The 26,711-nt window shown below is 42.8% G+C and overlaps 2 protein-coding genes across 7 annotated transcripts in view; one reads left to right on the plus strand and one right to left on the minus strand.

Annotated features, from left to right (window-relative positions):
• On the minus strand, positions 1 to 4,682 carry DOLK (dolichol kinase). The gene is made up of 2 exons (XM_083807928.1): positions 4,549 to 4,682; positions 1 to 2,528 (listed from the first exon to the last, which is right to left on the minus strand). The coding sequence occupies exon 2, from the start codon at positions 2,421 to 2,423 to the stop codon at positions 852 to 854; it is 1,572 nt and encodes a 523-aa protein (XP_083664054.1). The 5' UTR covers positions 2,424 to 2,528; positions 4,549 to 4,682; the 3' UTR covers positions 1 to 851.
• Positions 4,605 to 26,711, plus strand: part of NUP188 (nucleoporin 188) — a 27,580-nt gene continuing 5,473 nt past the window's right edge. Inside the window, exons 1-35 of one of the 6 annotated variants that reach the window (XM_083807914.1) lie at positions 4,605 to 4,692; positions 6,810 to 6,864; positions 7,464 to 7,537; positions 8,133 to 8,217; positions 8,904 to 8,984; positions 9,452 to 9,496; positions 10,114 to 10,206; positions 10,345 to 10,464; positions 10,883 to 11,094; positions 11,871 to 11,985; positions 12,494 to 12,694; positions 13,426 to 13,515; positions 14,071 to 14,136; positions 14,668 to 14,787; positions 15,385 to 15,511; positions 15,633 to 15,788; positions 16,145 to 16,271; positions 16,881 to 16,968; positions 17,057 to 17,133; positions 17,314 to 17,428; positions 17,770 to 17,890; positions 18,122 to 18,188; positions 18,604 to 18,732; positions 19,470 to 19,603; positions 19,983 to 20,089; positions 20,308 to 20,514; positions 21,156 to 21,325; positions 21,679 to 21,748; positions 22,402 to 22,469; positions 22,687 to 22,882; positions 23,413 to 23,490; positions 23,857 to 23,942; positions 24,373 to 24,518; positions 25,686 to 25,867; positions 26,239 to 26,439. In XM_083807914.1, coding sequence (XP_083664040.1) covers positions 4,613 to 4,692; positions 6,810 to 6,864; positions 7,464 to 7,537; positions 8,133 to 8,217; positions 8,904 to 8,984; positions 9,452 to 9,496; positions 10,114 to 10,206; positions 10,345 to 10,464; positions 10,883 to 11,094; positions 11,871 to 11,985; positions 12,494 to 12,694; positions 13,426 to 13,515; positions 14,071 to 14,136; positions 14,668 to 14,787; positions 15,385 to 15,511; positions 15,633 to 15,788; positions 16,145 to 16,271; positions 16,881 to 16,968; positions 17,057 to 17,133; positions 17,314 to 17,428; positions 17,770 to 17,890; positions 18,122 to 18,188; positions 18,604 to 18,732; positions 19,470 to 19,603; positions 19,983 to 20,089; positions 20,308 to 20,514; positions 21,156 to 21,325; positions 21,679 to 21,748; positions 22,402 to 22,469; positions 22,687 to 22,882; positions 23,413 to 23,490; positions 23,857 to 23,942; positions 24,373 to 24,518; positions 25,686 to 25,867; positions 26,239 to 26,439 — 4,089 coding nt within the window. In that variant the 5' untranslated portion in view covers positions 4,605 to 4,612. Of the gene's footprint in view, positions 4,693 to 4,976; positions 5,195 to 5,849; positions 5,869 to 6,809; positions 6,865 to 7,463; positions 7,538 to 8,132; positions 8,218 to 8,903; positions 8,985 to 9,451; positions 9,497 to 10,113; positions 10,207 to 10,344; positions 10,465 to 10,882; positions 11,095 to 11,870; positions 11,986 to 12,493; positions 12,695 to 13,425; positions 13,516 to 14,070; positions 14,137 to 14,667; positions 14,788 to 15,384; positions 15,512 to 15,632; positions 15,789 to 16,144; positions 16,272 to 16,880; positions 16,969 to 17,056; positions 17,134 to 17,313; positions 17,429 to 17,769; positions 17,891 to 18,121; positions 18,189 to 18,603; positions 18,733 to 19,469; positions 19,604 to 19,982; positions 20,090 to 20,307; positions 20,515 to 21,155; positions 21,326 to 21,678; positions 21,749 to 22,401; positions 22,470 to 22,686; positions 22,883 to 23,412; positions 23,491 to 23,856; positions 23,943 to 24,372; positions 24,519 to 25,685; positions 25,868 to 26,238; positions 26,440 to 26,711 lie in introns of those variants that run through there. The other 5 variants (XM_083807915.1, XM_083807911.1, XM_083807912.1 and 2 more) reach the window with 5 other exon arrangements.

Genomic DNA, 26,711 nt, shown 5'->3' on the forward strand with positions numbered 1-26,711 from the left:
GTAGTGTAAAAGATGTTTATTGACTTCAACAGCCTTCCTGCGTTCACAGTTAGCGCGCAACTAGTTTTTTTTTCTTGTGAGCTTGCTTAGTTTTTCTTCACTCTAAATTATTTGGAATAATATTTAATAGAGATTAAAATCTTGAAACGTTTTTCTTGTTGTGGAAACATGCAGGCCGGAAACAACTGTAACCCTCTTGTTAGCACTGCTTGGAATTAAGTCTCTTAAATTCTCAACACCGCCCCCCCCCCCCCCCCCCATGAAGTTAGCTCTGCAACTATTGTATCTGAAGTCGTGTTCATGCATTGCAGTGCATTAATAGGGCTCAGTTGATGGTGACTGGATCCATCAGGACAGTCACATTCGTTCTGGGTAGAGAGTGGCAACCCTCACAAAACATGCTTTAAACAGTGCTTATACAGGAGTGACTTCACATATGCAGTAATACAAGATGACAGCATTCAGTACAGCATGACAAGTTTAGGCTGTGATGCAGTACAGAGGTGGCACGATCTCTTTTCTGTAATTAACTTACCTCTTCTTTCTCTACTCCCTCTGCCTCTGGGCACCCACAAGAGACTTAAAAATAGCATTTTTATTTAACAGTCCAATTTATCAGTCATGGTTGGGTTCTTGTGAGGGCAAAGAGCAACTCATGCTGTTTTAAACTAGGAAAAAAAAAAGAGACCAAAACAAAACTTTTATTAAATAGCCATTTTCTATTTGTTTTTAACAATTTTATCTGCTGTACCAAAAGCAATGTTTAGATTGGCTTTCATCTCTCACTGTAGTGCATATTCTATTTCCACTTTTCTCTAGAAATGGAGAAATCTCTGTTCCTGGAAGTGCTTCTAAGCCATAAACATTATCTGGAGGTAGAGGGGCAACAGCAGATTATCGATTTGGGTAGTATAAGCTTCCAAAAGGGAAACTAAGCTCACAGACGCCAGAATCCAGGCGTAGCTGGAGTTCAGATTCACATTGCTGTCAAAGATCAGAATAAGAGCCACAGCAATGATCTGAGCAAAAATAGCTGTCATTGTGCCTTCAAAGGTCTTCTTTGTTCCTGGCCATTTGATTTCTCCCATGGTACTGCCAAAAACAGAGGCAATGGTGTCTCCTACCCCTACTGCTAGCACCCCGGCGTAGGGGACCAATGCTCCTGCCCCAGACAAGCTGCCTTTAGGAGCACAAGATCTAGGAAACAACCACACTGGGAGGGACATGCCAAGAAGAAGATAAATATGAGTCAAGATTAGAGGCCCGCTGTCTCTTTCATCCAAGAAGAGAGACAGCAAATGCCGAAGAGTTTGGCCAAACGGTTTGATCCTGAAGTACCGGATATATTCTAGGAATATGAACACTGCCAGACACAGGACTGCAGCAACATAGAGAAGCTGGCGGTCATAAATCAGTCCGGGAACATAAGTAGCTACAACAATGAAATGGAAATATTTCCTGGTTATAGTTGAGGCCTGGTGCTTTTTAGATTCAGATGATCTCTTAGCGTTCTGGTAGAAAACTATGCCACACGCTGAAGCAGCCAAAAAGGTCCAATATACAAGAAGGTAAACTCTTGTCTGTGTCTGAAATAAAAACTGGAGTAGCCAGAACAAAGGGTTCCTCTGGATCAGTCGGTAAAGCCAAGGCATGATGACCCCTAAGCCTAGCACTGCTGTCATCATGTGGAAAAACATGGAGGAGATCCACGTACCCGAATCCATGAAAATGAAGAGAACAGTGAAGAAAAGCCCAAGAAGAATAACTCCGATAACTGCCACCAGAAGGAAAAAGTCTATGGGCTCACCTCTGCCCTCAACGACATTCAGCGAGCGTTTGATGAGCTGATTGAGAACAAAACTTATACCTCCAAGCACTAGCAATGCTTCTCCAGGGGTAAAACATCGAGGCAACAAGTAAAGCAAGATCATGCTGAGGTAGACAAAAATTAGCAGCACCTCTAGGACCTCTATCACTTCTGAAACAGTCAAAGAGTGCTTCATGGTATAGATAATTATACTGCCAGCAACACCAGTGAGTATGCAAGTGTTGGTGGGCACGGGTTTTGTGATGCCAACCGCTATTACAGACAAAAAGAGAGCAACCAACATGCCAGTGGAAGCTACGACTATGCCAAAACGTTCAAAGTACACAATGCCAGCAGCCTTGCACCTCTCCTTCATCGCTATCCCCAACAAGGGGATGACCATGCTAGCTGGCAGGAGGCCGCTGTTTGCTGCTGCGCGGAACTGGAAGACGGCCCCCCCCAGCCGCAGCAGCCGGTCCCATTTGAACTGGACATAAAAAGCCTGGATGGCAAGAGCTACAGAGCACCAGGAGTAGCGGTCCCACACCACCGCGTGCACGCACAGCACGATGGTGAACACGATCAGCGATTCCACCAGCACAGGCTTGTTTAACATGATTCCAGTCCGGCGTGGCTCAGGGATGCAAGATCCTTCTCACGAGTCCTGATATTCCTGATAATTGTCCACCAGGCAGAATTCCCTTTCATGCTACTGCGCTTCCTATTAGAAAACAAACAAGCAATTAAAGTGAATAATATAAGAGCTAAAGCTTCTGTACACCTGTCTTATTTTTAAGCTCACTTTAAACTGACAGTTATGTGCCAATTATTAATGTCAATACAGGTAAATAAAACCAGTAAAACCAAAGTGATAAGGGATTAGTCAAAATCGTTATCTCCATTTGAGAATCCAAGAGGTCAGTCTGCAGTGATGAAGCAAACCACTCGATACAGGACTATTCAGGTACACTGCAACAGAAATACTTAATATTGTGTCTGAATTAAAACATGAAGCACGCAAGCCATATCTATTCCCAGAAGGCTTCAATGTGACAGTGTAAAATGGAAATATAGTTGTTGTAAAATAGCTTAAGGGTAATTTTAGAAACTACTTTTGTATGCTGTTTTCAGTGCAGTTTTATGGAATGTTTCTCCTTTTACTAGGTATTTCTCTCTGATTCTCTGCTGTTCAAGCTGCTTCCCCCCCCAACCTCTCTCTCTTTCTGTTACTGGTGTTATGATTGAACACTTTCCCTACAGCAAGAGTGGTTTTATAATGCTATGTAGTGTTTACAACAGAAGTAGCAAAGAAAACATCACAAGCATTGAGGGGAAAAAAAGTCAAGTGGCATACTTGACCTAATTTTGATCTATTATCAGAATTGTCAAGATAAGCTAAATTGGAGAGCTTGGCACAGAAAAAGCAAACAAATCATCTTGCCTCTAGCTGTGAGAGTACATTCATCACATCCTATCAGTTTGTATGGAAGGCTATCACTTTATTTTAAATCCTGTTTTTCATTCAGAGATCTCAGCAGGAATATTAATGGGTATCTATCAAAGTTTGTACTCCAAACTCCCTTACACCGTGCATCTGGAGAGTTTTCTTTACGACCTCATATTGAAAACATTTTTTTTAGATTGCTTTTTGGCATCTGTAGAGTCTGAAATACTTGACTGGCAACCAACTACATTGTATGTCCTGTTGCTAAACAGCTAGATCAGGCCAACTGCAATCTTTTTGCCGTTTATTTTTTTTGATAAAACAGGAAAAGAATTAACCATGGAGTTAACAAAAAAGATCTGGCATGGGCAATGTCTGCCTATGACCAATACTGGTTTTGGGGTCCTCCCAGTTTGTGGGCATAGGGTTTTGGGGCCCCCTCAGTTTGTGGGCATGGGAAGGGGAAACTCAACAGGTGTCTGAGAAGAGGGAGGGCAAATACCACAAGCTGGCCAGAGACCAGAAAAGTTCTCGCCCTTCGCCTGGCAAGTTTAAGGCTGCAGCCCAGCGCTTGCACAAGGAATGACAGGCAATGGCCTCCTGCAGCAGGCAGCCTGCCAGCTGGGCCACAGGACCAGGAAGAATTTCACCAGACAAAATGCCGATCTTCTGCTGCAACACAGCAGCTCCTGAAAGCCCCGGGGTGCCCTTTTTGAGGCGAGGCAGTTCCCACCCGAGCCACCCCTGGGCCTGCTGCGGCCCCCCCCGGGCACCTCCTGTGCCTGAAGGGGGCTTCCAGGGACCTGAGGGGGGCTCCTCCTCGGGGAGAGTGGCAACAGGACACGGGGTAATGGCTTTGAGCTGAAAGAGGGGAGATTTGGATGGGATAGAAGGAAAAATTATTTATGGTGAGGGTGGAGGAGAGGGTTGGATTGGGTGTAAGGGAGGAATTCTTTGTGATGAGGGCGGTGGGGAGGTTTAGGTTGGATATAAAGAAGAAATTATTGATGATGAGGCCGCAGGGGAGGTTTAGATGGGATACAAGGAATAAATTCTTTACGGTGAGGGCCGCGGGGAGGTTTAGATGGAATACGAGGTAAAAATTCTTTGCGATGAGGGCGGCGGGGCACTGGAACAGCGCAGGGCAGCTTCCCAAACGCCCTCTCTTCCTCCCCAGCCTCCTCCCTCTGTTCCCCCGAGCCCTCCGCGTACCCCCGCCGGGCAGGGCCGGGCACAGGCCGCAGCACCGGGACCCCCCCCCCCCCGGCCGCCCCCCGCCGCGGGGCTCCGCACCCACCTGGCCGCCCGCCGCCATCTTGGCGCTGCCGCTGTCACATGACCGAAACGAACAGCACCACGTGATGCCGGCGGCGGAGAGCGCCCCGCGCGGCGGGTCACGTGAGAGGGGAGCGAAGATGGCGGCGGGCGGGCTGTGCGCGAGGTGCGGGGACGCGGCGGCGGCGGCGGCGGGAATGGGGATGGGCGGGGGAGGGGGCCGGGGCTGCGCGCGCGCGCTCGCTGAGAGGGAAGGGGGTAGGGGGTGGGGGGCGCGGCGGAGAGGAGGGGGGGAGCGGTGAGGGGAGGGTTAACGGGCGCGGGGCCCGCGCCGGCATGGCCACGCCCCTTCGTGCGGCTCGGCCACGCCCCCCGCTGCATGGACACGCCCCCAGAGTGACGAGGCCACGCCCCCGCGGGTTGGCCCCGCCCCTGAATGTGTGACGTGGCCACGCCCCCCGCAACATGGCCCCGCCCCCGCCCCTCGCCTCAGGGCCCCCCCGAGGGAGCGGGGGCTGTGGGGCGCCTCCGCCTGTGGGGGTGTCTGAGGAGGTCCCGTCACGGCTTTGCCGGGGGTGCTCCCCGTTAGGCTCCGGTGCCAGAGCTCTTCGTGCTCTCCTTCAGTGGGTTGAGGCTTTTTTGTCCAAAACAGCCGGCGGGTGTTGCCGGTGATTTATATTTTTAGTGCTTTGTGGTTCTTGTGCCCTGCGGTACCATGAAGGACGGAGTGCTAAGTAGCACCGCTATTTAAAAGCTTCAGCTGCCGAGCTGAGTTCGTGATTTGTGCAAAAAACCTGAGGTGTCAGTCAGGTCTTGGTGCGGAGCAGTCCTCACGGAGAGCATAGAGTTCAGAACTTGGCTTCTCACTTTTTGGAGAGCTGTGGCTATAACACCCAAATAGCAGCGGTGTGGAAGATGTACAAAGGAAGCTATTTGATGAACCCTTTCTTCAGTGATCGCTTTAGAGTAGTGCCTTTGTTTGCTTATTTGACATTTATTGTGGCATTTTTAGACTTGTTTGTCCCTAGATGCCTAATTTTTACTAAAATAATGCCTCCTAACGGGACAAGAGCACCACTGTTACCTCACACACACAGAGCTTTCCTTCCCCAGCTGTCTCAGAGTCCAATTAACGAACTGGCAACGAGCACCGGTCTGTTGTAACCCTGGGTTAGGAAGGAAGGGCAAGGAGCGGGGCTGGCTCCGCTAGGATGCTGTTCTGTCCTGCAAAGTGAATTTTGTTACAATTCAGTGGCCTTCCAGCACTCCGGGTGGGCTGCGGAGGCTGCACCCACGGCTGGCTGCCGGCTAGGTCAGGAGAAGTCCTGTAGCTCTGCCACAGGCAGGTGCATCTGGCGAGGAATCTGGGGGAAGAAATTATGTTGACAGGTGTAATAAAAATGATAGGTTTTATAAGCCACTGAAATGGCACCGTGTGTCAGAAGTGCCAGGTGACTTACGCTGCCACAGGGAGTTATTTCAGTGCTGCCAGTCTAAAGACAAGTTAATGAGTGTGCTTGCTTTCATAGACTGTCTTTGCGTGGGGAATTGTGGCGTTTGACTCCTGGTTTGTATTACACTGCTAACAGTCATCAGTTTGCTGAGTTCCTGAACTACTCCTGTTGGCAAGCATCCTTTGCAGAGCTGTTGTAGGAAGACTAACCTTTCTAGATACATGTGCTAGGGAGTGAATTTGATCTTTATATTTTAGCACAGGTTGTTTTTTCTACAAATTTCACAGCAAGCAGGAAGAAACAACGAGCTCAGGATGAATATTTTGATGAGCAGAGGCAAATACTCTGTCCTATGGAAAAGTGTTGCATTCTTTCACTTCACCCAGTTTTATATTCCACTTTGAGTGAAGGTGGAAATTGTTAAAGAAGGATTTGTTTGGAGTATGGCATCAAATGAATCCGAATAAAATTGTTCTGTAATTTAATTGTTCTGTACTTTAATTAGGTTTCTTTTTTATAACCCCCAAACATAGAAGTAGCAAGATCAGATTGAGCTGATAAGCTGATAGAAATAACATACTTCTTTGATATGAGGTTACAAATTTTGTTATATCAGCAGTCACTCTTTTGGTCTTTCCTGGGTTCTTCCAGCACATCTGAAATTGCTCAACTAAAAACTAATGTCCTTTAATTAATTTTTCTTGTAGCTTATATTGCATTGTGATCTCCAAAATAACTGCAAGTTTGAAAAGGTGCGCGCTAAATTGAAGCCTGAATTGGTGTTGATTATTAAAGCGCTCTCCACCTTTTTTTTTTTTTTTTTTTACAGGAGCAGCAGAGAATTGTGGACAATTCTCCTGGGCAGATCAGCTTTAAGAGAACCAGTAAGTCCATGTCTTGCTAAGCAGGTTTGCCTGTCACTGAATGGACTCTGTGGACAAATACATCATTTGTACATCTGTTTGAATATGAGTTTTGCTGCTTTTCCCTTTTCCTTGGTGGGATTTTTGTTGTTCTTTCTCCGCTACTTGTTTATTCTTCCACTCCTTGTTTATAGCTGCTTCACGAACTGCTGCCTGGAAGGGTGTATGTGAAAAGCTGGTGCCCTTTCTGGAGTGGACACAAGTGCTACTTTCTAGACTGACTGCTCTGGGGTATTCATGAGTGGTACAGCCTGCTTCCTTATTTTCTGGGACGGAGCCCGTGCTTTCAAGAATGTGCCCAGAGGTTGGAAATGCAAATGTATCTGAACCTAGTCCGTTGCCTCCTTTCCTCTCCCTTCCCTATATTAGGCAAGGCAGCAAGCTTTCTCATGCAATATACACCTTGAATCAGTCTGAATCATAGATGCTGTTGTTGTTTGCCTTGTGTCCTTGTCTGGTTTTGGTGGTGGAATGTCCTTGCTTCACTTAAATTGAACAAATCTGATACTCAATGGTGGATGTTGAGGAGTCTGTTCAATAGTATTTGGTTCTCTTTTCAGGCACAGATTGCAGCAGAACTGAACAAGCACTGGCAGAGGTTTTTAGAGGGACTTTCATACTACAAACCTCCAAGGTATGGTAATTGCCTGATTTTAGAAATTAACCTTTAAAACGGGATCTACTAATAAGCTGAGGAACATGTTGAGTATTTCTCTCTTATTACATAAAAACAGATTTTTACTCTCTTGCCTGACTTGAGATTTCTGGAGAGGAATACCAGTAGAAAGTGCTTAATCCAAATAACATTTTGTGGCATGAAATAAAGATCAGAAAGAAGTAACAGCAGTTTCTGCTCTCATTACCAGTGTTAAGTAGCTCTTAACCCTTGCCTCTGCTGAGTTGCAGTGATCAAGTACAAGTGTGCAGCCTGCAGAGAATTGACTCCTCTTGACACTTAGTCATGCTGGAAAGATAACCAGACTCTCTCACTGGAAAAGATAGAATGAATATAGCCTGTGTTTATTGTAATAGTAAGATAGTGAACAATGTTGAGTGTTATCTGGTAGGAAGATTACTGAATAGTGCTGTATGAAGCATTGAAAGGCCACTGAGAGGAAAAAAGTGTCAAGTTCAAACTGATAAAATTGAGAGCTTTGAAATTAAGCCTCTTCAGCTCATTCCTCGGTGTTGCTCCATTTTTAACAATGAAAATTTCTTTTTTTCTTTAGTACAACTTCAGCAGAAAAAGTAAAAGCTGATAAAGATGTAGCTGCTCCACTAAAAGAACTGGGTCTGAGGGTCAGCAAGTTTTTGGTGAGTGAAGATGCTATCCTGATTTTTTTTTTTATCCCTGCACTTGGATTGCATTGTTATTGGGATTCTGTTAAGTAAGCTTCTTGATGTTGAATAGAGGCAAACTTAAGTTTCTCTCAGTTAAAAATAATCTAAAGGATGTTACAAGTACCCGCAGGAGCTCTAGGTCAACATTTTTTAAAGTTGTTAGTGGCCCTGAGTTGCTTCAGTTTTGCTGGTTAACAACCCCTCCTGCCGGAAAGGGGTTTCAGCTTTTCAAAAGCAGTCACCCTCATCTGGTCTTGGGTTCTTTCAAGATATCTGTGATTGCTCAGCTAAAACCGATGTCCCTTAAAGTAGCTGCCGTGTTTGAAAATACCGTCTGTTTGCTGCAAGATTATGGTCCTTCAAGCCAGAAATTAGAATTAGGTGACTGGTGGCTGTACCTTTATTTAAATGAGTGTTGTGCTCCTTTCACTGAAGTTAATCTGGCTATATCTAAATGACATCAAAGCTTATGTATTTTTCTTTAAATGGAACTGCTAACTTGAACAAGTGTCACCCTGGAAAGTAAAAAAAAATCTATTGGTGTATTTGGGAAATTATTTATTCTGAAGAGAAAGGCTGCGTGAGTATTTGGAGAGAATCTTTGTCTTAAATTAATTCACTTGCCTTTTATTCACTTTAGAGCATCTCTTTTTTTTCAGGGTTTGGATGAAGAGCAAAGTGTGCAGTTGTTACAGTGTTATCTTCAAGAAGATTACAGAGGAACAAGAGACTCCCTGAAGGTCCGTAGCTCCCATTTATTTTCTGTTCACTCTGCATCTCTCCTTAGTACCAGTAATTTATTGATGAATTATGGTCACATACAAGCCCAAATTCTGACTTGAAAATGACTTTGTAATTATTATTATCTGAACCTGCAATGCTCAAGTGCCGCTTTACAGAAATGCGATAGCAGATATCTAAGCCTAACGTTCTGGTACCTCTTCCTGCGTGAATCTCTCTGCAGGGATTCAGCTTCTTCCTCTGTCGCAGGAATACAGCAAAGCTACAGATTTGTGAAGGAGAGCGAGTGGAGATGAACAAACAGATAGTTATTAATGAACGTTTTGACTTTGTACATTTGGAACCTGTCTTTCCAAAAGAAACAGAAAAATTCTCTCATTTCTTTCAGTCTTTATTTTTTGTGAATATTTTGTCAGTTGATATTTCTGCAATAAGTAATTGTTTATTTTGTGGTGGTTTGCTTTAGACAGTTCTTCAGGATGAAAGGCAGAGTCAGGCTCTGATGCTGAAGGTTAGTCACTTCCGTTTGTATTTTCTATTGATCTGAGAACCAACTTTATTTCTGTGGATTCAGAAACCTTGGAATAATTGAAGTATTCCTTCATATAACGAACAAATTTTAGAAGATGCTTCTGAAATAGGGATGGACATATATATATTTGAGCAGTGTTAATAGTTGCTATGGAAAGGAAACTGTAGGCTCAATGTCAAGGAATTTAGCTGGTCAGATGTATGCTCCCACATTTTCCAAAGCTTGTAGGCTTGTGTGTTGCTATCTGAAGTGACAATTCCGAAATAGAGAGTGATGATCACAGCTGGTAGAGATTACTGAAGATTAAGAATGGCAGGTGACCTCTGTATCTTCTTGCATTCCTTTCCTGAGTTTTCTCAGTTAGCAGTGTAATTATAGACACGTCCCTATGGGCATTTTTTATTTAATTCTGTAAAGTTAATTAAGTTTTTTTTTTTTTTTTCAGATAGCTTAAAACTGCTTAGTTGAAACTCCATCTGTAGTGTTTGAGCCCTACGTGTTCTGGTGCTGAGGGCCTTGGCTGTGTGTGGGGCAGGAAGGTGAATGAGAGGTGGACACAATACCAAACTGATATTGGTGACGTTCTATATTCACAGCTTGCTGACTATTACTATGAAGAGAGGATCTGTATTCTGCGCTGTGTCCTCCATCTACTCACTTATTTTCAGGACGAGAGGCACCCTTATACAGTGAGTACAGGAACCTTTTCCTGGATATGGTGTCACTGAAGTAGGCTAAATACTTAAGTTGCATAGAAGTTGTCCACCTGTGATTGTAAAAAGCGCATAGGTGTGCATGTGAAAAGATCATTTCTTTATTTTTTTTAGGCACAATACTTCCAGTGTGTCGACAAGTTGGGAAAGGAACTAATTCCTAATTACCGGAAACAATATGAAGAACTGTACAAAGCAGAAGCTCCTACATGGGAAACACATGGAAATCTCATGGTATTTTTTTTTCATACCGTTCTTTATCAAACTTACATAGTCTTTCGTGGTACAGAGTGTGTTGGAAGATGTGTATGTGCAGATGCAGCTAGAACGGATGGTTCTCTTGGTCCAAGAAATATAAAAATTGTTTTCTGTTTAGCAGAACACACTTTTGCTCAGAAACAAAGTGAGTTGTTTGAAACGTATTCTTCCTTGTAAGAAATCTGTTGACAGCGCTAGGCTTGCAGATCCATTTTTGTGCAGCTCTTTACGATCTCTTTGCATCAGTATACTCTGTATTTATAGTGGCTTTTCCTGCAGCTGGTGCAAACCACTGACTATGCAAACTTTGAAATGCTTCAGCATGTCCTGGTTTCTAATTGCTCTGACTGATCTGTGAGCTTTGTGTATGACAGTAAGACTTTCCCTTGTGCAGACAGAGCGTCAGGTTTCTCGTTGGTTTGTGCAATGCCTCCGTGAGCAGTCCATGCTGCTGGAAGTCATCTTCCTCTACTATGCATACTTTGAAATGGGACCAGATGAGCTTCTAGAATTTGCGAAGATGTTCAAAGAACAGGGGTTTGGCACTAGACAAACCAACAGACACTTGGTAGATGAGAGCATGGATCACCTGGTGGATCGTATCGGGTAAGTGAAGTGTATTTGTGAAGTGAGTACAGAACAAAATAATTTTCCTCAGTAAAAAAAAATATTTTATAATTCTCTCTGTTGCCTCTTAAAATCATGACTATTTCAAGCTAAGCTAATTGTGATGAAGGTGAAATATATTTTCTGGTCACATTGGAAGTTTGTGGCAAAATGAAGGTGTGATTGCAAAATAGAGAGGCATGCATATACTAGCTTTAAGTTAGCTGTCTCTGGTGTGAATGGCAATGAAGACAGTGCCACTTGTTCTTAGATGGTCTAGTGATAAAGCGAAACTGCATCTTCACAGTCCTGTGCTCAGAGGCTGGCTGCTGCCTGCGCAGAGGTTAGCCCCGTACTGTTAACTGTGTTGCCTCAGCACAAGCTCTCGTGGGTCTGCTCGCAATAGTGGCGATAATGTCTTCATTTTGCTTTGTGGGACATAACTCAAGATGCAGCCAGAAGGAATGAAAATCCTGGTGAGTGGTAAAGACTTTCAAAGGTGGAAAAGCTATCTTGAAATTTCAGGGACTCTTTTGGCTGTTCAACCAGGAATGATAATTTTGAAGATTTTAATCTGTCAGATACCAGCATTTCAAGACAAAATCTGGATAACCTGCTGTTAATTTCATCTTAATTTCTTACTGCTTCAGAGAACAGCTGAACCCATGCAAACTAAAGGTTCTTCTTTGACCATTTATCAATTTCTTTTTTAAAACTGAGTTCTTAAATGAAGTGTCTAACCTACTTGATTTTTTTTTCCCCTTTCCTGCTTGCAGCTACTTTAGTGCTCTTATTCTGGTGGAAGGCATGGAAATTGACGCCCTCCATGAGCGAGCTTTGGATGATAGGACAGACGAGCACAAATTAGCCAATAATTCACATATCCACCAGGTAAAGCAGTAGCAGAATAACCCCTGTTTGGCTTAACAATATAGAACTTTGGTTATCCAAGCAGTGCTGTTAAAAAGATTACATCTGTAAGTTTCTGGTCCTTGTGTTTGTTGACCAAATGTAAGAGCTAGCATCCACGTAACAATTTGGGACAAATAAGAAAGAGATTAATTCTTTTCCCATTTATATTTGCTTGATTATTTTGAGCCTTTCTCTAAAGAAAGGTGCGCGCAGGGAAGTAGGCCATGAGAAGGGAATGAAACAGAAGATTGTTAGCCTCAGGGCTTTTAGGACAGAGGACATCTGAGGCTAGAACAGCTGTAAGTCAGTAAACCACACACAAAAACAGACCAAGACTGCAACCATATAATTTGGTCAGTTGCATATTTGAAATGATTATGTGCAAGAGAAGGCTGACTGTTTGCACCTTCCTGCTATCGGCTACAGGCTTGCTGAGCATGAGCTGCTTTCACAGGATCTCACTTGTCTTGCTCTTGTCTCTGTGCAGGAAATGGACAGTCAGCTGCTGCAGTTGGGAGATGTCTCACATCATGCTCCAGTGCTTTTGGCTTGGGCGCTGCTCCGTCATACCATAAACCCAGAGGAGTCAACAAACGTTATCAGGAGAATGGGCAGCAATGCTATCCAGCTGAACGTGTTCCAGTATCTGACGAAACTTCTGCGATCATTGAGCAGTGGGGGCAAGAATGTGAGTTCTTACAGTCATATATGTAAGCTCTTAAAGGCTCTTAACTACTAATGATGTAAAGGTGTCTTGGGAAGTGGATGATTTTGAACCAACTAAATCTGGTTTGAACCAGAGCATGCAATAGAGCACGTTTTGTCATATCACCTTCTTTCAGTGAAGAGTAAAAATCAAACTGATACTAAACAGATTTTTTTGATGAAGTAATAACTAAAAAAGAATAATAAAAAAACAACTTTTGTAAGTTGAGGAGCTATATCTCATTTGAACAGAATACACTACTTTAATCACATTTTTTGATTTGCCTCCATAGGTGTACTTGCCAGTGTAGGTCTTGAGTACTAGCTGATCTAACTCTGCACTGTTCTCTGTATATGGTTTCACGAGACAACACAGTATATGAGGGTAAATGACTTCGTAGGCAGAAACCAGTGAAAGCAAATCTTTCTGATTTCTCTGAACACTGAATGCTTCTATTTTTTCTGTGTTTTTAATGGTAATGGTAGAAGCAGTGAAAAATTTCACAGTTCAGTGAAGTATTTCGTGTTGTGTGTGGCTTCAGTCGTGACTGCTTCCTATTGTATTGCCCCTTTGCTGACTGCAGCAAGGATATACAATAGAGACAGTTACTCAGAGGTGCCCACAGTTTCTAAAGCGGACTAAGTACTGTTATGCAGTGTGCTCTGTAATTCATAATCTTTCCTCTAATGGTCTTGTGTATTCTTTCTTCCCAGTGTATTGTCAGCACAGCTTGTATGTGTATTTATGGGCTTCTTTCCTTTGTCCTGACATCACTGGAGTTACATACGTTGGGCAATCAGCAGGTAAGCATCCAATACTCATTGCATCTATTAACTAATTTGATATAACCTTTCATAAGTGATGCTAATTACTTCAGTTAAATTTTAGTGCGGCATTTGAAATAGCAAACTTTGTGATTTAGATCGATCTAAAAGACTGACTAAATGTGCGTTGTGTAAACCAGTCTTCAGAGGTGTTTACTGATTAATAATGAAACATAGCATATGGAAGTCCTAGGGATTTGAAACTAGTTGTTGATGTGTTATTTCCAAAGCAATGGAAATAATACATACTCAGTTTTTAAGTTTAAGAAGATATCATGTAGCCTTTTGCAGATTTAGTGGGCATGTTTGTCCTGGCCAGTCCACTCCTTGATAAGGAGCATGGCGTTAGACTTGCCACGTGGTCTGAGTTTGTGCGTGTGGTGTGTTTCCTTCTGTTCTGACTAGAGGAATTAGTTCCATCTTAGCTAGTAAGCATGGAAACTTAAACTCCAAAGATGTGACAGAATTTGGTTGGGATGTGGACCCTCTGTGTAAAGTTAAATGTTAACTTCTCTTTCCTCTCTTCCATTGAAGGACATAATTGATGCTGCGTGTGAAGTTCTGGCAGCTTCCAGCATTCCTCAGCTCTTCTGGAAGACGGTGCGTGTGCTGGCAACTTCTTTGACCTACCTTGCTTATAACAAAAACTTGATAAAAGATTCCTTTTTAGGAAAAGAACAGACTGATCATATTTAGTTAGCTCATTTTTAGAAGGCCCTGAGGAGCCAGTGTTCGTTTGTATCGATCTTTGATTTACCTTTGCCCTTTCCTGCCTTTTAGGTACATCCTTGGCTTTACTCTTGAAGGATACTGGAACAAGTTTTAATATAGGTGATAGTTTAAACCAGGGCTGGGATTGCAAAGATTGAACTAACTGCTGGCAAAAGCATCATGCTTATTTTGTTGTTGTTACAGAAATAGGGTGATGTGTAATGCATTAGTCTTACTTCTTGCCTTATTACTTGCACAATGCCTCATGCTTTAGTCTGTACAAGGACTGGAGTGATACTTTTGTGCATGATTGATGTCAAATGTACAACTTAAAAAGGAGCTATATCCTTATGCTATACTGAGAAAGTTTTATCATTTCTTTGTAACAATAAGACATTTGTTTTCTGTTTCTACCACCAGGAACCGACTGCAGGTCTGGGCATTATCCTGGACAGTGTGTGTGGGATGTTCCCCCATCTTCTTACTCCTCTCCTTCAGCTGCTCCAAGCCCTTGTGTCAGATAAATCTACTGCAAAAAAGGTACGGAATCTCTCTTGGTGTTTGGGAGATGATTTATTTCTAGACAGGGGTAACGTGTTATGTGATAATGCTGTGTGATTCTCTTTCCACTGTAAGAGTATATCTCATTTACAATCTTTGATAAAAGCTTTATGTCGGTTATCTAACACAGGGCACCTTTTTAAGTCCTTTTCTGTTGCAGGGTACTGTTTTCTGGCTTTTAGTAAACTCTCCAGCTCTGATGGCTGAAGATAAATTCAGCCATTAATTCTAAAAAAAAATTCAGCCATTAATTCTAAAAAAATTCAGCCATTAATTCTAAAAAAAAATTCAGCCATTAATTCTAAAAAAATTCAGCCATTAATTCTAAAAAAATAGATAAATTCTATCTCATTTTTCAGGTTGAAAGAAGTTCAACCTACTTATAAGAAGTTCCTGATGTATTAGATCAGACTTGTCTGGGCGTGTGGACCATCTAATGTTTTAGTAGGGTTGACATATTAGAAGGTTATTGTCTACATAAGGAAAGCTTGCCTATTCCTGGAAATGACCTCGTTGATTAATTTTTAAGAGGGTCTGGCTCTTCGGCCATGTTGTTTACACTCCTTCTCTGTGCAGGTATACAGTTTCCTGGATAAAATGTCCTTTTACATTGAACTGTACAAGCATAAACCTCCTGATGTGATCTCTCATGAAGATGGCACACTTTGGCGAAGACAGGCTCCAAAGCTCCTCTATCCTCTCGGTAAGGAAACTGCACTTAACCTTTTCTTTATTCAGGTGTTTTGGGGAATTTAGTTCTTTACCTGGTTTCTAACTCATGGGGAAATTCGTGCTTTGATTTCCCTTGCTTCTTCAATCTTTAGGACTAGGTCAGACAAATCTGCGGATACCTCAGGGGACAGTGGGCCAAGTGATGCTGGATGATCGAGCTTATTTGGTACGATGGGAGTATTCGTACAGCAGCTGGACGCTGTTTACCTGTGAGATTGAAATGCTGCTCCATGTTGTTTCAACAGCAGGTGAGATAGGCTGGGAGTATAAAAGAGAATAAATAATTGTTCTTTAGTATCAACTTGAGGTTAACAGCAGGATTGAGCAGCTCTGAGTACTTCTGGAAGAGCTTGGAGTAGTCTCCCAGAAACCTGTGTGTGTTTGTGTGTGTTTTAAATTATGATAACTCACTGCAAAAGGCCAAGAGCTTGCAGTGAGATCATATGAATTTTAGATGAGAGAAAAGCTAAGATACAATAAATAAATAATTTTTGGTATGGGGAACAATCCAGGGGACTTGTGGTAAGATTAATGTGCATTATTCTAAGTTTCTTTGCTGCGTAAGTATGATTTTTGCATTCTGATGTTAGTTTTCTTTACGCAGATGTGATTCAGCATTGCCAGAGGGTGAAGCCAATCATTGATCTGGTTCATAAAGTCATCAGCACTGATGTATCGATAGCAGATTGCCTTCTGCCGATCACGTCGCGAATCTACATGCTGCTGCAGAGGTAAGTCACTGATCAGCATGGAGCCACTAACAGCAGAGTACCTGAGAAGGTACAATGAGCTGGAAGAACAGTTAATTACCTATTTTGACAAAAGATTTGAGAGAAGTGTATCTCAGTGCTTCAACTCCCCGAGGCAGGTGTTCAGAAAGGACTGTTCTGGCTACATGCTGCTGAACGCTTTGACGCAGCAGAATGATCCCTCTTTCACTTCTTTCATGAGTTGTACAAATTTATCCATTTAAAGGTTTTTTTATTGGCAACTATGCTTACATAAAAGGGGAACAAAGCATACAATTAGAGCAGTAACTTCCAGGTGGTAGAAGAGTTACACTTATTAACTATCCCCCCAGTCAATCTGCTGAATGGTCATTGTTCACTGTGACAGCCTGCTGCCTTATGAGCCTTGCTTCTTGCAGGAAATTGATCTGATTCAGGTGTGAGGGAGAGGTGTCAAGTCTAGACTGACAGTGCAGACTGGTGTCTACACCAGAGTGTAGGTTTTGTGCTTGTGTACCTCAGTGAGGGAAATGCTTTTTTAATTCCAACAGCAGTATATAGGCTAGGTCACAGATGGCAGTGCGTTTTATGCATAATATTTCTCTTTCCCAGGCTGACAACTGTAATCTCTCCCCCTGTGGACGTTATTGCTTCTTGTGTCAATTGCTTGACAGTACTGGCTGCTCGAATGCCAGCCAAGGTAAGAACCTTCTGGGCTTTCTAGGTTTGAGAACTAGTAGACATGTTTATGTGAATGAGAGGGAGTATCTCTACTTCTTCTCTTGCAGGTTTGGACTGACCTTCACCATACGGGGTTCTTACCGTTTGTTGCCAATCCAGTGTCCAGTATGAATCACATGATTAGGTATTCATGTCCTCCTCCCAACCCCAGCTTTTTTTTTTTTTTTTTGTCCTGAACTGTTCATAACATAAGACCTTTTTGCCAGTGTGAAATCTGAGGTTTGTGGAATCTATGCATCCAACATCTCTCACTCATGTCAAAATCCTGCTATTCATACAACAAACCCTCTTGCTCATTTCACAGTGCAGAGGGAATGAATGCTGGGGGCTATGGAAACCTGTTGATGAGCATAGAACAGCCTCAAGGGGAGTACAGCGTTACGATCTCCTTCCTGAACCTGATCACAACTCTTGTCCGGGTGAGTGCTTCTGTATTGGCCTGCTTGTGAAGCCAGCTGAAGGCTGTTACGATAGGAAAGTGAAGTACAGCAGTGTCTGGCATCCCCTGGGAAATGGCTCTGTATGAGTAATCACTGGTTGAGGCTTCCTTCCATGGAAGGAACCTTCCATGGTTTGTGCTTTCTGTGGTTGTTTCAAAAAACAGCTTTGATTCGTCTTATCTATAAAAGAATAAAAATAGCTGGTAAATCTGTGTCCTCGTGCTCAGTGGTTTTCTCATGCTTTAATGACCTGTCTTCCTACCAAAGATTTCATGTTCTTTTAACCAGAAGGGGAAGGATAACATTTCTCTTTCTCCTAGGGACAACTTGGTAGCACCCAGAGCCAAGGACTTGTGCCCTGCATTGTGTTTGTCCTGAAGGAGATGTTACCAAATTACCACAAATGGCGTTATAACTCTCATGGAGTGAGAGAGAAAATTGGTAAGGATATTTGAGAGGGGAGAAGGTGAAGAGATTAAAAATGATCACCTGTCTTATTGGAGAGAATTTGTGAATTTTTCCCACTTTTTATCATACCTTTTCTAGCAGATATTTAAGAGTTGCTTTGTGCATTTATCATTATTGCTAGATGCTGCGACTTGTTTGGAAATATTACAGACTAGGCAACAGATCTTCCTGAAAACTGAGTAGTCCATTCTATCTCTGTTTCAGGATGCCTAATTCTGCAGTTGATTCATGCTATACTGAATTTATGCCCTGAAATGGATCCTCGGAGTAGGTAAGATGGGCGATGGATTTCAAATCTGCAGTAGCCTGGCTTACAGTGCAGGAGGGCTGTGTCACTATCTTTGTTTCAGTTTTTGGATGTAAGTTACTAGGAGAGAAATGGCATGCTTGTGTAGCGCTGATTTCAGTGCTTTTCTGCATTACTGAGTACAGGAAGGGTAGAAAAAGATTAGGGACAGAGCAAAGCACATTGGTTTTTATAATACCTGATGAAGAAAGAGAAAATATATTTTGTGGGACAAACTGCCATCCACTTTCCTATTTGGTATAACCACTCTGAAGAAAGCAGAAGGAAGAATGAAGTAGGCGGGCGTGTAGAAATTAAGAAATACTTTATGGTAGTTTACTAAGTGCTAGGTGGGAAAGTACTGCACGTGATGATGTCCTGCGTTGTTTGTGTCTCCCAGCAGTGCCCCTAGCCTTCAGTCCTTGTGCATCTTCAGCCTGGCCAACACTGAAGCAGGGCAAGCTGTCATTAACATCATGGGAATCGGTGTGGACACTATTGATATGGTAGTGGCTTCCCAGTCCAGTAGGTGAGTTTTGTCTTTTATTTCAGTAGTGTGAGGGAAGAAGCAACAGATAATATTTGAGATGTAGCTTTAACTGGATAGTACTTAACTGGGGATCAACACGGTCGTTATCCATGGGAGCCTGTCTTGTATGTTCAGGCGGAGCAAGCCTTATTTGTTACAGATCCTTGTGTAGTCTTTACTACGCACTCTCCATTTTGTGCAGTTATAGAATCACAGAATGGTTTGGGTTAGAAGGGACCTTAAAGATCATGGAATTCCAACCCCCTGCCATGGGCAGGGACACGTCCCACCAGACCAGGTTGCTCAAAGTCCCGTCCAACCTGGCCTTGAACACTTCCAGGGATGGGGCATCCACAACTTCCATCCACAACCTGTTCCTGTTCGTCACCACCCTCCAGAGTAAAGAATTTCTTCCTTACATCAGATCTAAATTTACCCACATTTAGTTTAAAGCCATTACTCCTTGTCCTATCACTAAACTGTCTGATATGGAGTCCCTCGCCAGCTTTCCTGTAGGCCCCCTTTAGGTATTGGAAGGTTGTTACAAGGTCTGTTGGGGTTGTTAGAGGGTCTATGTTGGGGTTTTTATTTCAGCAGCTGTTATGCAGTGACATGACAGGGAGTAAAAATGTCTTACAACCTCTGACTGACAAGAGTATGGAATTTCTTCTTTGAATGTTGTGCAAATAATAAATGACAGTTGACACAGTTACTTTGTTTTCATTTTTGAAATGCAGTGATGAGACACAAGGCCAAGGTCAACTGCTGATACAAACAGTTAAGCTGGCATTCTCGGTTACCAACAATGTCATACGGTTGAAGCCCCCCTCCAGCGTGGTGTCTCCGTTAGAGCAGGCCCTTACTCAGCATGGTAAGTATTTCTTCGTGGGGATGGCCTGGGAAGCTGCGGTTTTTGTTATGTGCAAAGAGTCAGTGTGTTTCTCATTACAAACAGTATTAGAGTTTCTGATGGTTCCAAAAGGTGCTTTCTAGTGATGGGAGAAGGCCCATTCTCCATCCTCTGAGGCATTATTCTCCACCAGGCAGCTTATTAAGGAAATATGGCTAATTTTTTTGCTGCGCTGTAATAGGGTGTGTGTAGTTACAGAATATAGCAAATCATCTGACTGGGTCCGTGCCTTGGTCTTCTGGAAGACTGACCTAATTCTCACCTTGTTATGAAAGTAGTTCTGTTAAATAGTTGCATCTTATTGCAGCTTCTTCTCTTTGGTTTTAACTGTTCTATTCAGGTGCACACGGAAACAACCTTATTGCGGTCTTGGCCAAATACATCTACCACAAGCATGACCCTGCACTTCCACGCCTGGCCATCCAGCTGCTCAAGCGACTGGCTACGGTAAGACGAGCCTCAACCAGGGCTCCTTTGCTTCTCCTTTTGTGACTGATTCCACCACTGAAATTCTTTCAAGATAATTTCAGGCTTGTTTGTATCTGGGAGCTTAGTGCAAGTCATTTGAAGGTAGCGTGGACTGAAAGTTTCGATTTAAAATGTAGGTCACATTTATGAATAGAGAAGTTATCCTTTTTTCTAATTTTATTTTTTTCCTTTTGCAGGTTGCTCCCATGTCCGTTTATGCCTGTCTTGGTAGTGATGCTGCTGCTATCCGTGATGCCTTCCTCACCCGCCTGCAGAGCAAGATTGAGGACATGCGTATTAAGGTCATGATACTGGAATTCCTTACAGTTGCAGTGGAGACACAGCCTGGACTCATTGAGCTGTTCCTGAACTTGGAAGTCAAGGATGGCAGTGATGGGTCAAAGGTAGAAGAGCAGATATTTGCCTGGGGACTCGGTAGTCTTTCCTTGTAACATTCCTAGGAGTCTTATGGCATTGGTCTCTAAAATGCAGTAGGTCTTATGTGTAGCCTGATGTGCCTAATGTAAAAGTAAATGCAGCATGTGCTTGCAATGAACGGCTGTGCTGCTGTCCCAGCTTCACTTTTCCCTACAACTGAAGACAATCTTTCCCCAGTTTTCAAGGAAGATACTGAGTTAACATAAGAACATCCGTACTGGGTCAGACCAAAGATCCCTGTGACTTTCTCTCTTGAGTCTGACAGTGGCCATTCAGTGGGAGGATTGATATACAATGGTATCAGTTTTCCAGAATACCCACTCAGTCTCTAGTGCATTGCAGTTGAAGGTTGTCTTGGGCTGGGACCTTTTCTAAGGCACTTGGTCTTACCAAGTCTTACCTTAGCTCATTTTTTATACCCCTAAAAAAATGCATTTTTTTTTCTCTCCTGTTACACGTTCTTTGTAGACATTTACAAAGTATGTCTCTGCATCACATACTCAAGATTTATTTGTATGTCTGTGGTTTGAGTGGAATTGAGCACCTTCTGCTTTATTAGGTGCCTACATAGTGGAGCTGTAACCTCTCTCATTTCCTTTTGCTCTAGGAGTTCAGCTTAGGAGAGTGGAGTTGCCTCCAAGTAGTCTTAGAGCTGATAGATTCCAAACAACAGGAGAGGTACTGGTGCCCGCCCCTCTTGCATCGTGCTGCCATTGCCTTCCTGCATGCCCTGTGGCAGGACCGCCGAGATAGTGCCATGCTGGTTCTGCGGACAAAGTGAGTTGTTGTCTTCCTACAATGCGTTTTGCTGCCTTTTTTCCATAACACTTTTTCTTGGGTTCATCAGACTTTTCAGGGACAGTTGCGTCCTAGTCTTTGTGTGTCTTGGTAAGAGTATGCAGTTTGTGGGCTCTGAACTTGATCTGTACTGTCTCTGGGGAGAGAAGATGAGAAGCCCGTGTGTGTGTGTGTTCAGAAGCAAATATATGTTGTTCTGTTTCTTTTGTAAATGCACGATTATATAGCTGTGCACTAACGGGTATTTTCTGTGACATTTGGAACAGTCAAAATGCTTCTGGGCATGTGGTGTGGAGGAGATAACTGATACTACTTCTGCATGTATCTTTTAGGCCAAAGTTTTGGGAAAATTTGACCAATCCACTGTTCGGGACCCTTCCTCCACCTTCAGAAACATCAGAGGTGAATTAACTGCCTTGATTTTGGGTAGATGCATGTTCTTTTCGTAGTGGGTTTCTGAGCGTGGCTGTGGCTCTTTGTGCTCACAGCTTTCTAAAAAGAAGTGTGATCAACTGGTTTAAACACATGCAGCAGTTGAAGCATGCACTTTCTGGCTTTGCAGAGACCAGCTATGCAACAACGGACTATCTTTTGAAATTCTTTTTTTTTTCCCACATGGGAAACAAAAGTAGATGTTATCTGGCATCTGTGTAAACACTCTTTGGAAGGTGTGCTGTATGTAGGGTATCCGTGTATCCATACCGTGTATGCTGTTTGATAGAAGATCTTTTTTAAGGCATACCTCAGGCTAGCTGATATCCCGGAGGAATTGATTAGCTTCTTTGCATTCTTTTCTGTGGGAGTTTTCCCCTTCGTTATGAAGAGCCTGTGCTCTCACTCAGTTTGGCTGCTGCTTTGAACCTAGCATTCTTTCCTTATCCTCACCGGTCTTTAGTCAAATGACGTAACTATTCCTATCAAGGGAGAAACAAGTCTCCTTCCTGCAAAACTGGATGATCAGTCACTACGAGTGGGTGGGTAGGGTTAAATCAGAGTTCCACTCACTCCGCAGAGCAAAGTGCTCAGATTTTTCTTTTTTTTTTTTGTCTTTGCAGCTCAGTGTCTTGGACACCTGTGCATTAATCATGAAGATCATCTGCTTGGAGATCTACTATGTTGTCAAGTGAGTCTCTGGTAGTCCCTCCTCTAGGCGAGAATGTTACTACTTTCCTTGTATGCCGGAATGAGAACACACAGTACTTATTAAAATTAACTGTGAAATAAGCGCACATACTACAGTAACTTCTGAATAACATTTTAGTAGTCTTCTCCCACTGAGTTTGTTTTTCCGAGCGTAACTTCCCTTTAATATGCTGATCTTGTGCTCTTGATTTGGTAAGGGGCTCACTGGATCAGTCCCTGAAAGACACGCTGAAGAATTTCTCCAACAAGAAGCGCTTTGGTTATTGGTCAGAATATGTGAAGTTACTGGCGTATCATGTGGCAGAGACAGATGGTAGCAGCTGTGCCTCCGTGACAGAATATCAAATGCTGATCTCAGCCTGGAGGATGCTGCTCATTATTTCTACGAGCCATGTAAGAGCTACCCTTGGACTTTTTCCTCTTATCTCTCGTAATAATCTTAAATTTACACTTTGAATAACACAGTGTCAACTTCTGAGGGCTAGCTAGCCCACACTGAAAATGCCCTGTTTTTTTTTCTTTTAGTTATGTATATGTTTAGTTATGTATATGCTTACTACACGAGTTGGTACAAGCATTGTATAAATTTAGAGTAGGCAGTGTTTTGCTGTTTAATAGAACTGAGCATATTGCCCCTCTCAGCAGAGGGGAGGTAGTATATGATTTTTGTAGCAATTTTCTTCAGGTTTACAGAGTTACTTAGATTTTGTTGAGTCAAGTGAGGCAGGGATACCCCGCTAAGGAAATTAGCCATTGCTGACTTTGTTCATGTACTTCAGTGAGCTCTGTAAAATTGTATCGTTCAGCAGATAAAAAAAAATTGGTGAATTCTTAAAGTAACAAAAACAGTACAATGATGTTAGATTGGAAAAAGTGTGTATCTTCTGTTACATGTGATTGGTCTTTGTCTTTGTGGTTCTTAGGCAGATATAATGCATCTGACTGATTCTGCGGTTCATCAGCAATTGTTTCTGGATGTGCTAAATGGGACCAAGGTTTTGGTAGGTGCTTATACCTCTTAGTTCTTGAATTTCCCAATTGCTCATCTCCTCTGTATTATGAGGAATTCTATTTCTGCAGTTGTTTGCCATCATAGGTTGTTTTAGATCTGGTGAAATTGGGCTGAAACAAAGTCTTTCTCCTGAATCGATAAGCGTCTTATAAATTTTTATTTACTGTGTGCCATTCTTGTCATCAGTGGGTGGCCCTGCAGAGCATCCTGAGTCCAGGTCCCCTGTTGCTGGTAGCAGCTGAAGATCCAGCCTGGCCAATTGGCGATGCTGAGCATTTCTGCATTTGAGTACTGGGCTGAGCATTTCCAGTATGTAAATATTGGCACCTCTAACTCTTGTAATATTTCTTCCTAGCTTCTAGTTCCCATGTCGGTATCCTGTCTGCAGCTGGGGTCTATGCTCTGTACCCTTCTTCTGATCCTGCTGAAGCAGTGGAAGAGGTAGGTATTTGCATGGATCGTTATTAGTCACTGCTAAATATAAAAACTTAGGAGATTGTGTGTGAGTGTTTTGTTCTAGTGAGCTCCCCTTAGTGATTTGGGGAGGAAATTGATGCCTTATCGTGGACTTTTCTTTTGGGATGGCAAATACCTGTAGTTTGTGGCTGAAAGAACTTGTGGCAATAAATGTATGGTTTGGCTTCCTGCTTGCTGGTGAAAAGTGTATCAAAAAGCTTTTGTGATAGTCCTGCATTCTGACTGTGTTGTGGAATGTCTTTAGTGAGATCCAAGTAGTGACTTAAAGTTTGCTTGGAGGAACTGTTTTTATTTGTGTGGCTCATAGAACCTATGATCCGCACAGCTCAGTTGAGCCAATATATTTATTGAGGGATCTTGTCTAATCTGAAGAGCTCTCCCTTTTTGTTGTCAGCGAGTTGGGTTCTGTGGATAAAATCATAAACTCCTTGACGCAGATTCTGGAGGGAATACTACAGGCAGATCAGCAGATGATGGAGAAAACAAAAGCCAAAGTGTTCTCAGCTCTTATCACTGTGCTGCAAATGAAGGAGATGAAAGGTGAGGTGGTGTATGTACAAGTGTCAAGAGCAGGGCTGCCATGGCTGAATACACCCTAACGCTCTCGTGTTTCCAGTATGTGTGTGATGCTAGCTGTAGAGAAGGATGTTGACTAGCTAAAACAAATGAGAAAAAGTAGAGAAACCTGTGGGACTCTATTTTTTTTTTTTTTCTGATTTGTTTTAGCTAGTTTTAGTTTTATTGGTCACAATATGCATGTCTTCCCTTGTCTTGTCTTTCCCCACCAATAACCCCTGTATTTGATCAGTTTGATAGAGATGAAGATAGGATTCCCGCGTGTTTTTGAAAATAGCTTGGCAGGTGTGGTAGGCACACCCCAGTAATGCCATCTCACAGACTGAATGTAGAGCTTAAGTCCTAATGTCAATTTCTAGTTAGAGATAACAGATTATGCAAAACACAGGAAAATCTTACAAGGGTACATTTTGTTAAAAAATGGAGAAACTGGTTTGGTCGTTACTCCAGTCACTTCTGGGACACTGTATGTTGCAGTAGTACTTGAAGACTCTCAGTGAAATCTGGGCACTTTTTCTCTGTGCTGTGCAATAAAGGCACTTGTGGTGTTGAGGAGTGTGTCAGCTCACCTGAGTGTAGTCCTTGTCCCACTGCTTGGGCACTGCAAGCCCATATCTTTCAGAAAATAAAGAGGAGAATTATTCTATTTTTTAAACATTTTTCTTGCTGATGAATTTGCATTTTCAATCATGGTGGTAAAAGGTGGTGCAATTTCCTATAATGGTTTTGATGAGAACGTAGCACTTAGATGACTCATGGAACATAGGCTGCATGCATGGACTGGTACCAGCAGTCTGGAGAAGTGGGTAAGAAATGCTGTAGTGAGCGCTACGGAATAATCTGTCCATAGTAGTACTTTATTTGTGCTTTGAAATGTCATGAACTTCTATGACTTCTTGGGAAAACTGTATGTTTTTTATTATTCAGGTGGTAATCTTATCGCTGACTATATCCTCCTAGGTTTAATTGTCTAACCTAGTTAAAGTTCCTGGCCATCTGTTTTGTAGGTTTTGAAATGAAAATAGTAAATACTGACTCCAAGGAATGTGTACCAATGATGTTATCGGTTAAACTGGAAACCTAAGCACAAGGATTGTGTGTTAACTGTTGCCTCTCTTGTGTATGTCACAGTGAATGAGATCCCACAGTACTCCCAGCTGGTGCTCAGTGTGTGTGAAACACTCCAAGACGAGGTCATTGCCCTCTTTGATCAGACTCGGCACAGCCTGACCCTGGGAGATGCTACAGATGACAAGGACAGCATGGAAACAGATGATGTCTCCCGAGTCAAACACAAGGACCAGCGAGATGGGGTAGAGGACCTGTTTACCTGATTTGCAGTGTCTTTCTCTAAACAAAAGTTTTGTGTGTGTTTGGAACAACTTCCCCTCACAGCCTGCTGCCTCTAAAGGAAGCTTTGGCAGTTTCTACCTGAGAATTATTCCGTGGCTTTTTGGCACATGTCAGTCTGGGAAATTGACTGTTGCTGCCTTTCCTTCAGATCTGTCCCAAGAAACATTGCCACAATTGCTATTAGAGCGAGAAATTTTGCTGAGTATAAGGGACACCAGGTGCCTTAATTTATGATTCTCAGAATGATTGAGCTTTAGATCATCTTGTGAAATGCTTTCAAGAGATATTTCTTGGTATGTATGTCAAGCCTCTACCTTGTTCTCCTTTCCAGGTATGTGTTTTGGGCCTGCATCTGGCGAAAGAGCTCTGTGAAGTTGATGAAGATGGAGACTACTGGCTACAGATTACTAGGAAAGTCCCTGTACTTCCTACTGTTTTTGCTGCTTTGGAGATCAGTCTGAGAGTTAAGCAAAACCTTCACTTCACAGAGGCCTCATTACATTTACTGCTGACTTTAGCAAGGACGCAACAGGTGAGAGATCCTGAGAAACGAAAGCATAGAGCTATACATCTTTAATTACAGCCATATATCTTGTTATTCTGTCTGCGCTGCAGCTGAACAATGTTCTGTAGTTAAAGGGATTTTTAGAGGCTGGCAAGCAGTAGGTCCTGTTTGTATGCCTGCTTAGTTTGCCTTGTTCTAGATAGTGATAAGTCTAGGATGGACGAGCTGAGCCAGCCAGAGCAGACCTGTAATTTAGAGCAGGCACTTTCACTGAACGTATTCTTTTGCAATGCAAATTA

The sequence above is a fragment of the Anser anser genome, assembly GCF_964211835.1.
Source record: "Anser anser genome assembly, chromosome: 21".
Lineage (NCBI taxonomy): Eukaryota > Metazoa > Chordata > Aves > Anseriformes > Anatidae > Anser > Anser anser.